The sequence below is a fragment of the Danio rerio genome, chromosome 20 (assembly GCF_052040795.2).
Source record: "Danio rerio strain M-AB ecotype USA chromosome 20, GRCz13ab, whole genome shotgun sequence".
In the NCBI taxonomy this organism is placed as follows: Eukaryota; Metazoa; Chordata; class Actinopteri; order Cypriniformes; family Danionidae; genus Danio; species Danio rerio.
The window spans coordinates 16,114,631-16,127,996 of NC_141040.1; the positions used below are offsets into that span (position 1 = coordinate 16,114,631).

The 13,366-nt window shown below is 34.7% G+C and overlaps 1 protein-coding gene across 1 annotated transcript in view; it reads right to left on the bottom strand.

Moving 5' to 3' along the window:
- dnm3a (dynamin 3a) overlaps positions 1–13,366 on the bottom strand; it is a 105,741-nt gene that overhangs the window by 74,557 nt on the left and 17,818 nt on the right. Inside the window, exons 3-7 of the mRNA NM_001128524.1 lie at positions 8,840–8,989; positions 7,444–7,647; positions 4,388–4,486; positions 448–608; positions 218–360 (exon numbers count right to left, since the gene is read on the bottom strand). Of these exons, the coding sequence (NP_001121996.1) occupies positions 218–360; positions 448–608; positions 4,388–4,486; positions 7,444–7,647; positions 8,840–8,989 (757 nt within the window). The remainder of the gene's footprint in view (positions 1–217; positions 361–447; positions 609–4,387; positions 4,487–7,443; positions 7,648–8,839; positions 8,990–13,366) is intronic.

The following is a 13,366-nucleotide window of genomic DNA, read 5'->3' on the forward strand; positions in this document are numbered from 1 at the left end:
TCTTCGCTTCTCATCTTATCTGCAATCTGTTTGTGCTTAGGCTGTAAACAAGTTTTGTATATTGCAATAAGGTAAAAAAAGTGTGTGTGTTTGTTTGTGTTTATTTGTGCATGTGTATTTATTCTCTGAATTAAAGCGAGTTTGTGTGTGTGTGTGTGTGTGTGTGTGTGTGTGCGTGTGTGTGTGTGTGTGTGTGTGTGTGTGTGTGTGAACTCACTGCATTAAAGCCTTGGTCTTGCGCGAGGGATCATCTGGATTCAAACCCTTGTACTCTTCAGCCTCTTTATCCAGTGAAAGAAGCTGGGCTTGTAGTCGACTACGTAATGCTGGTAACGTGTCACGGATGTGGTTGGTAAGTTGCTAAAGTCATATGAGATAAGAACATATAATTAAAGGCGTTATTTGTCAATATTATTTAATGTTGTTTGTAGTACTACTTTATATGACCTGGTTGAGGAGTCTCTGTAAGTATGGAGTGCCCATGTAGTCTGCCATGTGTCTGTATGCTGGATGTGACTTGAAGAAGCGCTTCTCTGCTGCCAGAGCTGCACTGATGTCTTTTTTCCCCTCAATGTCCTTCTGACTACGATTTACCACACCAATATAACCTGTAGCCATCACAGAAAAAGTATTAAATCAAGTAAACTACAAAAAACATTCAGCATACAGTCTTTAAGTCAAAATAAATACTGTGTGCCTAATTTAACGATGTAAAAAGGCGGGTTTTAACATATACAGTTGAAGTCAGAATTATTTGCCACCCTGTTTATTTTTTCCCCAATTTCTATTTGGCGGAGAGAATATTTTTTCCAACTCATTTCTAAATACAATAGTTTTAATAACTCATCTCTAATAACTGACAGTGGTGTAAAGTACTCAAGTCAATGGACTTCGTTAAGTATTTTTTGGCAACTTTGTACTTGTTGCTTATATTTTTAATACTCAGTACATTTACTCTCTACTTGACTACATTTTTGATTAAATATATGCACTCTTTACTCCCTTTATTTGAAAGACGCTGAATTAGCAGCTTGCCTAATAACAGGTGGTTTATTTGTGACATGGCTGCAGCCATGATGAAGCTGAAGCCGGCACATTAAGCAGTGCCAGCACTGATGACCATCCATAGCCTTATCTGAAAGAAATGTTTTCATTTGCTGATATACAGAATGGCTCTTACAGGATGCAGAGTCTACTTTGTTTGCCACAAACCACGAAAATAATTACTTTTAAGAATTTATTGTCAAATTTGAAATAGCACATTGGGGCAAGCGTCTGTTTAATGTTAATTTAATGTGAATTTAGTCAAATTATGTCTGACTTTACAATGGTAATGTAAGCATAATGTTACCAAAAGTTAATACAGTTACTGATATGGAAAAAACCACTGCAACATGAAATGACTATGTTTTAGCTTAATGTTTCTGTCCAACGTGAATAAATGGATCACTGAAGTTTTACATTTTGCATCAGGTGCATTTAGCTCTGGGTTTGTGATGTATTTTTCATTGAATTTGTATGTAGTTTACTAAGTAAAAAAAAAAACACTGCTCCTCTTTGTTTAATTTCAATACACAAAAAACATCCTAATCAATTAAAAAACTACTCAAAATAAAAAATATCTGCTTCAAGGAGATGCGTTTCTGTCATCTAAAGACGTCACAACTATGTCAAGAAAAAAGGCATGGTTGAGCATTCTGTCCTTTTTTATGGTAACATCTTGTTAGTAACATTGTGGTTGCTTTTGGTTTATTTAGATTTACTTGGTCCACTTTGTTAGAAATTTGGGTGGAAGAATTTACTATTACTTAAATTGATTACACTTGATTTAAATTGATTAAACTAACAGAGCAATATGAACGATTATTAGTTTGATTTAATTCAACACACCATTAAACGAAGAAACTAAATGCTGCAGGAAAATGTGTCATCATTAATACTGAAATAAACAAGATACAGAACTCATTGAACTTACAACAATAAGTTTGTTGCATACTAAAGATTTAATTGTGACATTTCACTGGGATGAATTGAATAAAAAATATGTTTAATAAAATATTGCTTTAATAAACTGAATATTAAAATAACATTTTATCTAAGTATCACAGTTTTTGACAGCATTGCAATTTTCTTTTGTTGTCTCTTGTTTAGTTTCACATCATTTGACTAAAGAAGCAATTTAAAAACATTTTTATTGTTCTAAAATGACTAAAAACACTAGGGGCTCTATTTTGACGGTCCATGCGCAGAACGCAAAATGCAGGGCGTGTCAGGACGCGTCTTTGCTAATTTAAGGACGGGAAATCTGCCTTGCTCCGCGGCGCATGGTTTAAAAGGGTTGAGTTTCTTTTCTTAATGAGTTATAGGTGTGTTTTAAGAATAAACCAATTAGAGTCTCATCTCCCATTCCCTTTAAGACCCAGCTATGTCGCGCCAAGAGCGCATTCCCTATTTACAGGACGCAAAGTAAGTCTAAGTGGAAAAAATGAGCATTTCACAAGCAAACAGTTCACAGTTAACAGCTTTTTAACAGAAAACTGTTAAACAGAGCATCTACTGCGTGAGAATGAGAGATAATGGAACTACTTTCACATTCGCTCTTGGATAGGGAAACCTTTACACACAGACATCAATTAGCCTATAAATAATCAATTTCGTTTGTTAAGCGCAAAGATTTGTTTCAAAACTATTTCTCAATTCAGTTCTAATTTCTAGCAAACGAATAAATGAACAGTAATGACCAAGTGTGGTCAAAATACTGAGTTATTTCCAAATACACCTGCCATGCCCCATATGGTCTAAAATCTGACAGGTGGGCAAATCTAAGCTTGTTATAAATATGGATATAATAAATATAAATATGGATATAATAAATAATAGTGCTAATATTAATAACATTATACAAAAGCAAATTGAAAAAAGCCTGCCGAGATGAAGAAGACATAAAAGCAGTGGTTTTTCATATTTATGTAGGCTAGAAAATAATTTGTTTTGTAATATTTTAATCCTTTATATTTATATCCTATATCTATTCTTATTATATCCTATATATATCCTTAATATTTAAATTTTTTCATATGTAAAGATATTTGCCTATTGCTCTCTTGTGCGTATTAGGCAGTGCGTAAGCGAGGCGCAACTTTGCGCCGGAGTTTAGACCGGGTTAGTTTTGGTCCAATGAAAAATCTATTATAGTTTCTCAAAATAGCAACGCGCCAGCGGTCCGCCTCAGAACGCCTTCCTTTTTAGACCAGAACGCCTATAGGCGCACAAATGAGCGCTAATGCATTTGCTATTTAAACAGCATAGCGCAACGCCTCAAAACGACTCTTGCGCCAAGCTGAAACTACCAAAAGACTACTGCGCCGCGTCTTGCGCCACACTGCGCCAGGTGTATGATAGGGCTCTAGATATTTAATCCTTGTGCACTGTTCAAATTTACTTTCCTTTTGCTATATTAGAGATGAAAACACCCTCTAAATTTAGCTGCAGTAAAAAAATGCATTACATTAAAAAATAAATAAATAATAATAAATAAATAAATAAAATATTAGTATATATATATATTTTTTACAGCAGATTAATTTAGTGGATGTTTTCAACAAACGGGTAGTAAATTTCCCCAGATTGTATCAAAGTAAGATTTGTCACCAAAAACCATTCTACCAGCTGAAACACAGGAAAAGGTATGGCCAAATTAGGACTGGAGAACCATCATATGTCAATCCACATGAGAATTAAATGTTGGAATTTATTATTTTTTTTCTAGATATGTCAAACTCTAAAACATTATATTAGATAGAAATTGTGAGTAACATATTACTTTCAAAATACATTATCCTTCTAAACTACATTATCCTTGAAAACCTTCTTAAATAAAAGTTACAGAAATGTATTAGTAAAAAGGGGGATTCGTCAAAAACTTTCAGCTTTCACTGTATACTAAAATGTCATAATATTAATTTTATTTAAAATTATAGCTATTCATAATAAACTATGGACAGTATTTATAGCTCAGCTCTGTTATAAATAAAAATAAAATAAAATAAAAAATGTAAGACATGAGGTGGGAAAATGTGATATTCAGCTGTTCTTAAGCGCTGTGACCTCTCCAGAGCAAGAAAGAAAACAGTTCAGCAACTACTAGTAGGGCTGTATCCGATCTGCACAAATGACCGAGGTAATGTTTCTACAGCGTCTTAACCCTTCTCCATAGCTGGACTTCTGTGTGTCTAATGCATTAAGACAGCAGGAGGAAGCATGAAGTCTCTGCACCTGGCCCTGTTTTAGCCACTATAGCCTGCAGCAGACTGTGCTTGGCAATGGTGCGGGTCTTAAGCCAGACTGCACAGCCTCTGCTAAAAGCTCATTTCTATGTGTGCTGTACCTCTGCGCAGTGGCAGTAACCTGTTCTCCAGCACGTCCCTAACATCTGTGCCCTTGTCCACCAGGTCCAGCTTTGTGATCACACCGATGGTGCGATGGCCTGAAATCAAGATCAAGGAAAATGGAAACAAAAACAAGAAAGAAAGACATTAGCTATGTTTCCATCTAAAGATGAGTCAAAGAGAACAAAATCGTCACTTCCTGATAATCGCACCAAATATCAAAAAGGAAAATAGAATTTGCTGCATTAGAGCCATTGTGGGCATTTTTTTAAAATAAAATAAATTATTTGCAACTCAGAAGATGAAGAGAAAATCCAATGGATGTTTTGGAGGTTCAAAACTGCTCTTTGATAATGGTCTTTGGCATTTTAAAATGATCTGTTGTGAAAAGGACGGTGCAAAGATCCATGAGAGAGAAATTAGGCTGGTGGCATTAGTGTTAAAGACTGTCACCTGTGTGTGCCATCTGAAAATTAGAACATGGAGCAATCGCTCGCTTTTTTTAATATCTAATAATCTTGTTTAATCCCGCCCCTTTTAGCAGCACTGTACGACAGAATTTCGCACACACAAACTCAGGTGTGACCGCAGCTTAAAACAACATTTCAGATGTTTTAAATGTGTTTGGCCCAGCTCTGATGCACATACATTATAATTTCTGTATTTTTTCCTATTGACTATCATACTCAGTTGTGCGCATGTGCTTTTTTTCATGCACATTTTCAAAAATGTGTGCAATAAACCTAGCCCTATTCTTTATAGGGGAGTGCAGGGATGTAAGTAACTTATTTTAATGGAAAAAAAATTGTTTTAAGGTATATTGTTTTTAGCAGAAACATTTTTTTGCTGTGCCCTCGAGTCTGAGTCATTTGATTTTGAGTATCTACCGACATCGAAACCCAATCCAATACTTCTATAATACATAAAAAAAGAATAAAGAAGAACAAATAAACAGATCCAGAATGTTCCTTATTTTTATTGAATTCACCTTATTTTAACATTCAACAACTCTGTTAACAAACAGAGCTCTTCTGTGAGGTAGCTTGAACAATCAAGTAATAAATAACATCAATTCTTCACTTTTGGACTTTAGTGCAACAGTAAATATATATATTTTTAAATCTAATAAGCATAAGAAATCCAGGGTTCGCTACATAGGTGAACGGCAGGTCATTCATTGCGATCATTTGTGCTATCTTGGCTGTTATGTCCAGTGCCTTCACACTGTCCAAGGGCATTTTTTTCTCTCCTCTTCAAACTCTTTTGCATGAGCTGACTCGTCTTCGATTGGGTTGGCTGGGTAATCCTACTGTATTGTGTTGGATGTTTGTTTTTGAGATGCCTTATCAGGTTTGTTGTGTACTTTTCTTTCCACCTCTTGCAATCCCAAGTTTACGTATCTCACAGTTTGCTATTGCAATGTTGTAGTCATAAAGTTTGTAATACTTTCAGACAGTAATATATATATATATATATATATATATATATATATATATATATATATATATATATATATAGGGATGTAACGTATTGTACCGTCATACCGCAATATTAATTTTTTTCGATATTACCGTAGTCGCATGACTCGGTAAAACTATAGGTCTTCTGAGAAAATTTGCTCAGGCGAATGAAGCAAATGGGAGGTAGCGGAAACTACAATTCCCATCAGCCCTTGCGGTCTGTTGTCGCTACAGATACAGTAATGCGGAAATGGAGTGTGTTGCTAGAAGCGGGCATCAAAAAGAGCTGGAAATGATCAAACCTGAAGTGGGTGTTCAGTACGCCACACGCGTACTGAATAGCGGTGTTGTCGCGCGCGTTCTGATCAGCTGTGTTGTCGCGCGCGTTCTGATCAGCTGTGTTGTCGCGCGCGTACTGAATAGTGGTGTTGTTGCGCGCGTTCTGATCAGCTATGTTGTCGCGCGCGTGCTGTAAAGCGGGGAGGGGGGGGGTTGAGCGCGCATACTCAAGAGCGGTGTTGTCGCGCGCCTACTGAAGGGCGGAACGGAGGGTGTGACACAGCACACTGTTCAGATTGATACAGACATGAGACCTCTATCTCACTAATGGCTTGTCCTCTCAAGTGGGGGAAAGACAATGCACAACGTTACCCACTGCTGTCAACCTGGGCCAAGTCATATCTCTCTGTCCCAGAAACCTCAGTCCCAAATGAGAGGGTTTTTTTCTGTTGCAGGGGACATTGTAAATGCCCAGAGATACCAGCTTTTACCAGATTATATTTATATGATAATTTTCCTTAAAACCCATCTCTATCTAAGTGAGTGAGTGAGTGATTAAATGTTGAATGCGATGAGTTTTCAACAATACTAAATTGAAACTTTATTTTTTTACATGGTTTAATAATTTTTTGTTATTAAAATTGAAGTTCCTGTTTCAAAGCTTACAGATAGATGGCTAATTTGTATGTCATTGACACTTTTGGCACTTTTTTGGAGTATTTTCATAAGTTTTATATATATATATATTCGAGTTCTGATTGGGAGGTAACATCTGATTCCAATCGAGTCGGAAACTGTGTGATAGGGCCCAATTTCCAATCACGTGATCAGACCTGGACATCTCTATTACAAACTGACAAGGGTAGTCTATCAAGATCAGGTGTTGTTTTGTATCAATGCAGAACAACTCCAATATTACTTCACTTTAAACAAAAGTTGCACATTGTAATGTTTGACCCCATAGGCAGGGACGAAAGTAACACATGACTGGGTCAAAAGTTACACAACAAAAATTGCTAGATTTTCTGGCTTAATCTTGTTTATTTTAAATATATCTGACTATAACCTTGTTAATGTTCACTGCAAACATATTTCGTCCAAAAAAAATAATAATAAGGAATAAGGACTATGAGAAAATCGCTTTGATACTTTCGTCCAATGTTGCTTTCCTCCCCGCTCTCCCCTAAGTATTTTTACTTATAAATACTTCACAATGCACATAAAAATAGATGGATAGAAACATAGCTATTGTTAGTAGGCCAAACAGGAGATAATGCTAAAGACAGATGTGAAGCATAACTGTATTTGTCCCTCACCTTGTGGATCCACGTCTTTGGCCAGTTTAAGAGCATCAGAGTTAGCCAGATCCATGTTAGCGGGCGTCACAGCGAGGATGAGACAATTCTCTTTGCAGATGAACTGCATGATCATGTCTCTGATTTGGTATTCAATGTCAGCAGGCTGGTCTCCCACTGGCACTTTAGTTATGCCTGGAAGATCTATCAGAGTCAGGTTCAACACTGAAGATTGAAAAAGAGAAATAAAGAAAGAGAAATGTGAGAAGATATTTAGGTGGACAACATTACAACTCAAATGCAAATTAGCTATAACGCCACCACTTTATGTACTTATTTTTTTAGATATATTTTTGATACATATATTTTTTTAGAAATAAATGTTTTTAGGGCCCGTCCACTTGGAAACAGATAATGATTTTATCTACAAAAGATTAATATATAGTTTCGGTCTTTCTTTCACATAACACAAGCATTGTTTGTGCCCTGAAACAAACTTTTTTTGGATACTGAACAATCTGAAAACAACATACCTAGCATAGCCATGTAAATAGGCAAAACACCACTTTTAGGAAATAATGACATCACAATACCATATGACCAGAAGAAAAAGACAAAACCCTGCATGTAATAACTGCTAAGTAAAATAATGCCGGATTATGCAGCTTTTTTTTTGCTTCATGCGATGCCATATATACAACTGTTACACAAAACCTGTTAATGCTGTATCAACTAGACAACCAGCGGAGATGCAACAGTTACACGCATATTTTTTTAAGATGTACATGCGGCCGCCATCATATTTTTGTGTTTATGTTTGTATTTTTTATATTTTTATGTATCCTGCTCTATGTTTTCTTGCAGCACCACATACACTCACCAGTCACTTTATCAGGTACACCTGTCCAACTGCACATTAACGTAAATTTAGGATGGTTGGGTCAGAATTGGCATCAACAACATGAAAGCATGGATCCAACCCGGTACTAGTAAGGTGTACCTAATAAAATGGCCAGTGAATGTATATGTGTTGCATAAGTATTACACTGTTTTAACCCAGTTTTTTAAATTTTCAATTTAGAGCAGAAATTTTTATGAACAATTAATGTATAAATGCAAAACTTTTAGAATCTGCAAATGAAAAAAACAAAAACATGATTTTTCCATGTGGACGTAGCCTTAGAGAATCTTTTTTAGAGAGAAAAACGGAAAAAAATAAATAAATAGCAGTATTAATAGTATTAAAATGAATTCTTGTGTACTAAATTGACTGTTGAATATTCAGTTTTGCCATCACAGATATCATTTACATGGTGAGTTAGTTTAATAATATTTTTACAATAATTTAATTTATTGTATTTCTGATGAAAATAAGCAGCCTTGAAGGGCACTTTAATTTATTTTCTGACAATAATACCATTTGGAGAGAAGACACGAAGGTTAATGGGAATGGAAGAAATGCCCTTGTTTGTTCCCGTTACTCTGTCTGTCTCTGCTTCGATCTCCCGTCGGACATCATCAAAGTCTGTAAACTTCTTTCCTTTACAGTGCAGAAACTCTGCATGCTCTGCAGTGGAGAATGGAAAGAATGAATTAGAAAAAGCAGAAGATGATAGTGCCTTAGGGAACTGACAGCTCAACAGTTTTTAATTCATGAATCTCAAAGACAGGACAAACCTCCTTTCTTTATACACAGACTGATTTTAATATTCACAGGAGACACTGCCCTCTAGTGCCAGTCCACATTATACTAAAGACTGTTAAGTCACTTTTTTTAATTACTTAAAATCAACCAAAGTGTTTACATTTTTAGGTGTAATATCGCCCCTTTAATCATCAGGTAAAAAAATTTTCAAAACAAAACCATTTTTGTTGCACCTTACGCATCCAAGGGATTGATCATCCAAAGATTAAAATTTATTCATTTTACTCACTCCAGGCTTTTATGTGCTTTTTCTTTCTTTCTGTTAAACATCAAAGAAAATATTTTGAAGAATTTTGGAAACTGGAAGCCTTTGACTTCAATAGTAAGACAAAAATGACTATGGAAGTCAAAAGCTGCTGGTTTTCATTATCCTTGTGAGGAAAGAAGCTGAAACTGGTGTAACAAGCTGGTAAACAATCACTATTAGGTACACTGTTAGACCTTACCGGGGTTTTTTACAGTAGAATACTGGCAACACTGTTGCCAGCTACTCACTGTAAAAGTTCGGTTACAGTAAGTAACTGGCAACAGTGTTGCCTGTTAATTACTGTAACTGAACCATTACAGTGAGTGGCTGGCAACAGTGTTGCCAGTTTTCTACTGTAACTGAACCATTACAGTGAGTGGCTGGCAACAGTGTTGCCAGTTATTTACTGTAACTGAACCAATACAGTGAGTAGCTGGCAACAGTGTTGCCAGTTAATTACTGTAATAGAGCAGCAGTGGTAACTAACTGGAAACTGTGTAGAGTTAATTACTGTATTGTAGAGTTACAAATCACAGCATTATACTGCATACACATTAATAGTATGTCATATATAGTTATTGTAGTGTTACTAAAATTAATCAGTATTCTTAGCTGTTTTTTGAAAATAGAAGGCATAACATTTTTTCAGAAAAATTTATTTTATTGTTTTGGCACCAAACAAATAACAGAAAATGTCTAACAAAATTAAGAAATCAGCAGATATAAATAGTGTCTTACATATTACAGGTCTGCACAGTGAGGCTGCGGTCACACAAACGTTTAAGCATGCAATATTCTGTCATACTGCACTGCGAAGTGGAATTAAACAAAGCGAGTAGTGGAATTGAACAAAATAATTAGAGATTGAAAAAGCAAGCCAGAGAGGTCATGTCTTGATCTTTGATTGGTCTCAAGCAATCACATGATGTGATTTCGCATTCAGCGTTCTCCAAGCTTGAACTTTCCAATGCTGCGAATTATGAAATTTGTCGCATGAGCTATCATACCAGGTCTGCAGTACTCACATGCGTATGAATGGAAGTCTATAGGGAGAAAAGTGCAGTGTGACCGGGACTTTAAGCTGTAACTCTAATTAAACACACCTGATCAAACTAATTAAGGCTTGTTAGAAATCTACAGGTAACGTTGAAGCAGGGTGGATTCTAAACTCTGCTGCGCTGCAGTTCTCCAGGAACTTGGAGTTTGACCCCCATGGTATATAGCAGGGGTGCTTAATCCTGTTCCTGGAGATCTACCTTCCTGCAGATTTCAGTTGCTACCCATATCAAACACACCTGCTTGTAATTATCACGTGGTGTTCAGGTCCTAATTAATTGGTTTAGGTGTGTTTGATATGGATAGCAACTGAAATCTGCAGGAAGGTAGATCCCCAGGAACAGGATTGAGAACCCCTGGTATTAGCAATAATTTTAAAGCAACTGCCAACATTTATCACAATCACATATCCAATAAACACACACACACAAAGTGCTGCAGTGAAATGTGTTACTCTCTCCTCAATGCTGACCATGCAAAAAAAAAAAAAAAAAAAAAACTGAACAGCAAAAAACACAAAATAAATAATTTAAGTTTTAAAGTTTTAAATAATTAAAAACTGTGTCAAATCTCAATAAAAAGTTTAAAATAATTGTAGAAAACAAAAATAAAGTTGGCAACACTAAAAAACCAAAGGATCCAATCTTTTACTATTTTAATTATCTCATGACAACAAACTTTTTTATTGTTTCAAATATAAATTCATAGGTGGAAACACAGCTCGGAAAAATACTTAGCAACAAACTCACAACCTGGGACCGGATAGTGGAGCTTTTGTGTGTGGATGGCTATGTGTATCATGTTTTTGTGATTCCCTGTGATGATGTGCACATGTTACCTTACAGAGATGATGGAATTTATTTTTGGCTTAGTTGCAGAAAGATACATACAACTGTTAGCATCTGTACATTATGGCAGTATGCAATATCCAATAAATACATATACTTAAACAAAAGTAATGTAAGAAGTTATATGAGGAGAGGCTAACTAGCTAACAATGTAGCTTTCAAGTACACAATTCAATATAACAACAATATAACTTAAAACACAGCCTTATTTTAGAAACCCTCAAAAACATTTGAACACATTTTACTTACTCATTGTAGATTCTTATTTAAAGTATAAAACATATCAGAATCTACATCTGAATTGATGGACAGAGAATAGAGCACACTCAGCAGTAAACAAATCAAACACCTGGCTCCCTTAAAGGGCCAGCATTTTCTGAAAACTCTTTCTAACACCTTTGTGTTTAGAATAAGACGGACAGCCTGTGGGAATGTGTGCTGATGCCTAAATCATTGTTTTTTTTACAGTTATTTACTGCACAATCTACAGAGTAACAGTGCAATTATACAAATTAAACACACCTGATCAAACTAAATCTAAAGGTAGTGTGTTGAAGCAGGGCTGGAACTAAATTCTGCTGGGCTGCGGCCCTTCAGGAGTTTGACATCCCTGGTGCATAGCATATTTTCAAAGGAACTGCCTACATTTATCACAATCATGCACATATCATTGAATAAAATCAATAAAAATATAAAAACTTCATCCAAAGCAAAAAAAATAAAAATAAATAAATAATAATAATAATAATAAATAATCTGATCCACATGTTGTTCCAAACCTGTAGTAATAAAAAATAAATAAATAAATAAAATAACCTGATTACTACATTTATTTAGGAAAGTCTTTATACTATACTGTTAATGCCACTTTTACCTACTTCAGTTGAAGTTTTCCAGACAAATTAATTGAGTCTCTGCAAAAATGTATGTACGTGCTGTTTAAGATATTTTTTAAATAACACATTTTTACTAGTTATTTAGCAAAATACTAATATTCAGATTAAAGTGCAATTTAAAAGCTTAACTATTGGCTAAACTAGGCCAATTAGATTAATTATAGAAAAGTAAACAAAGTTATAAAAATGATTGTGATAATTTGGTTGCTCTGTGTGAATATTTTTGCCTTTAAATGCATCTCGTCGATATCTTTACCTTTTAATTAGCTCTGTGACATTGACATTGGTTGACTCCTGATACTCAATGTTAAAACCATAAAAGGAACCAAAGAAAACACAAAGATGGCTGCAGAGAAATTTAGCTTATCATCAATGCATTGTCTCACTTTCTCCTCAATACTGACCATACATATACCAAAACTGAAAAGTGTATGTATATATATATATATATATATATATATATATATATATATATATATATATATATATATATATATAGCAACATAAAGCATCAGAGTACATGGGGTAATAATGGTTGAGCAGTAATTTACCATTTATTATCAAAGTAACTATCTGTAATGGATACATAAAGTAAATTACTGTAATTTATTCTTTGCACTACAAAATTTCATACAAATCCTGCTCCTTTTACAGTAAAATACTGTTTCCTTTTATTACAGCAAAACACTGGCTATTTTACAGTTATTTACTGCATAATCTACAGTAAGGGTTAACAGTGTAGGCAAACTGTCAATGTTTTTCATATTGTGTGACTATTTAAAAATCATTAACAAGTTTTTATTTTATGTATTTGCAAGTCAATGCCATGCCTTTAATGTATTTTTTAACATTATATTTATCATTTTATTATTTTTGCAAAGGATAAATGGGTTTGCTCCTAAGCTAATAAAAAGGGAAATTATACAATATATTATACAATTATATAATAAAAAGTATACCAAGATGACACTCATCGACAGCCATAATTGAAAATAATTTCTGCAACAACAATAACAAAAATCAGCAACACTTGACAAAAACAGTACATGAATAATGATGTATTAATATGAATTACTTTATTATGAACTAATGAAGAGTTAATGAATGCGCTAATCGTGAATTAACTTTAATTACAACATGTCACATGAGTTCATGCGTGAATAACAGCTCTACCTTAATTATTTTTAGTACA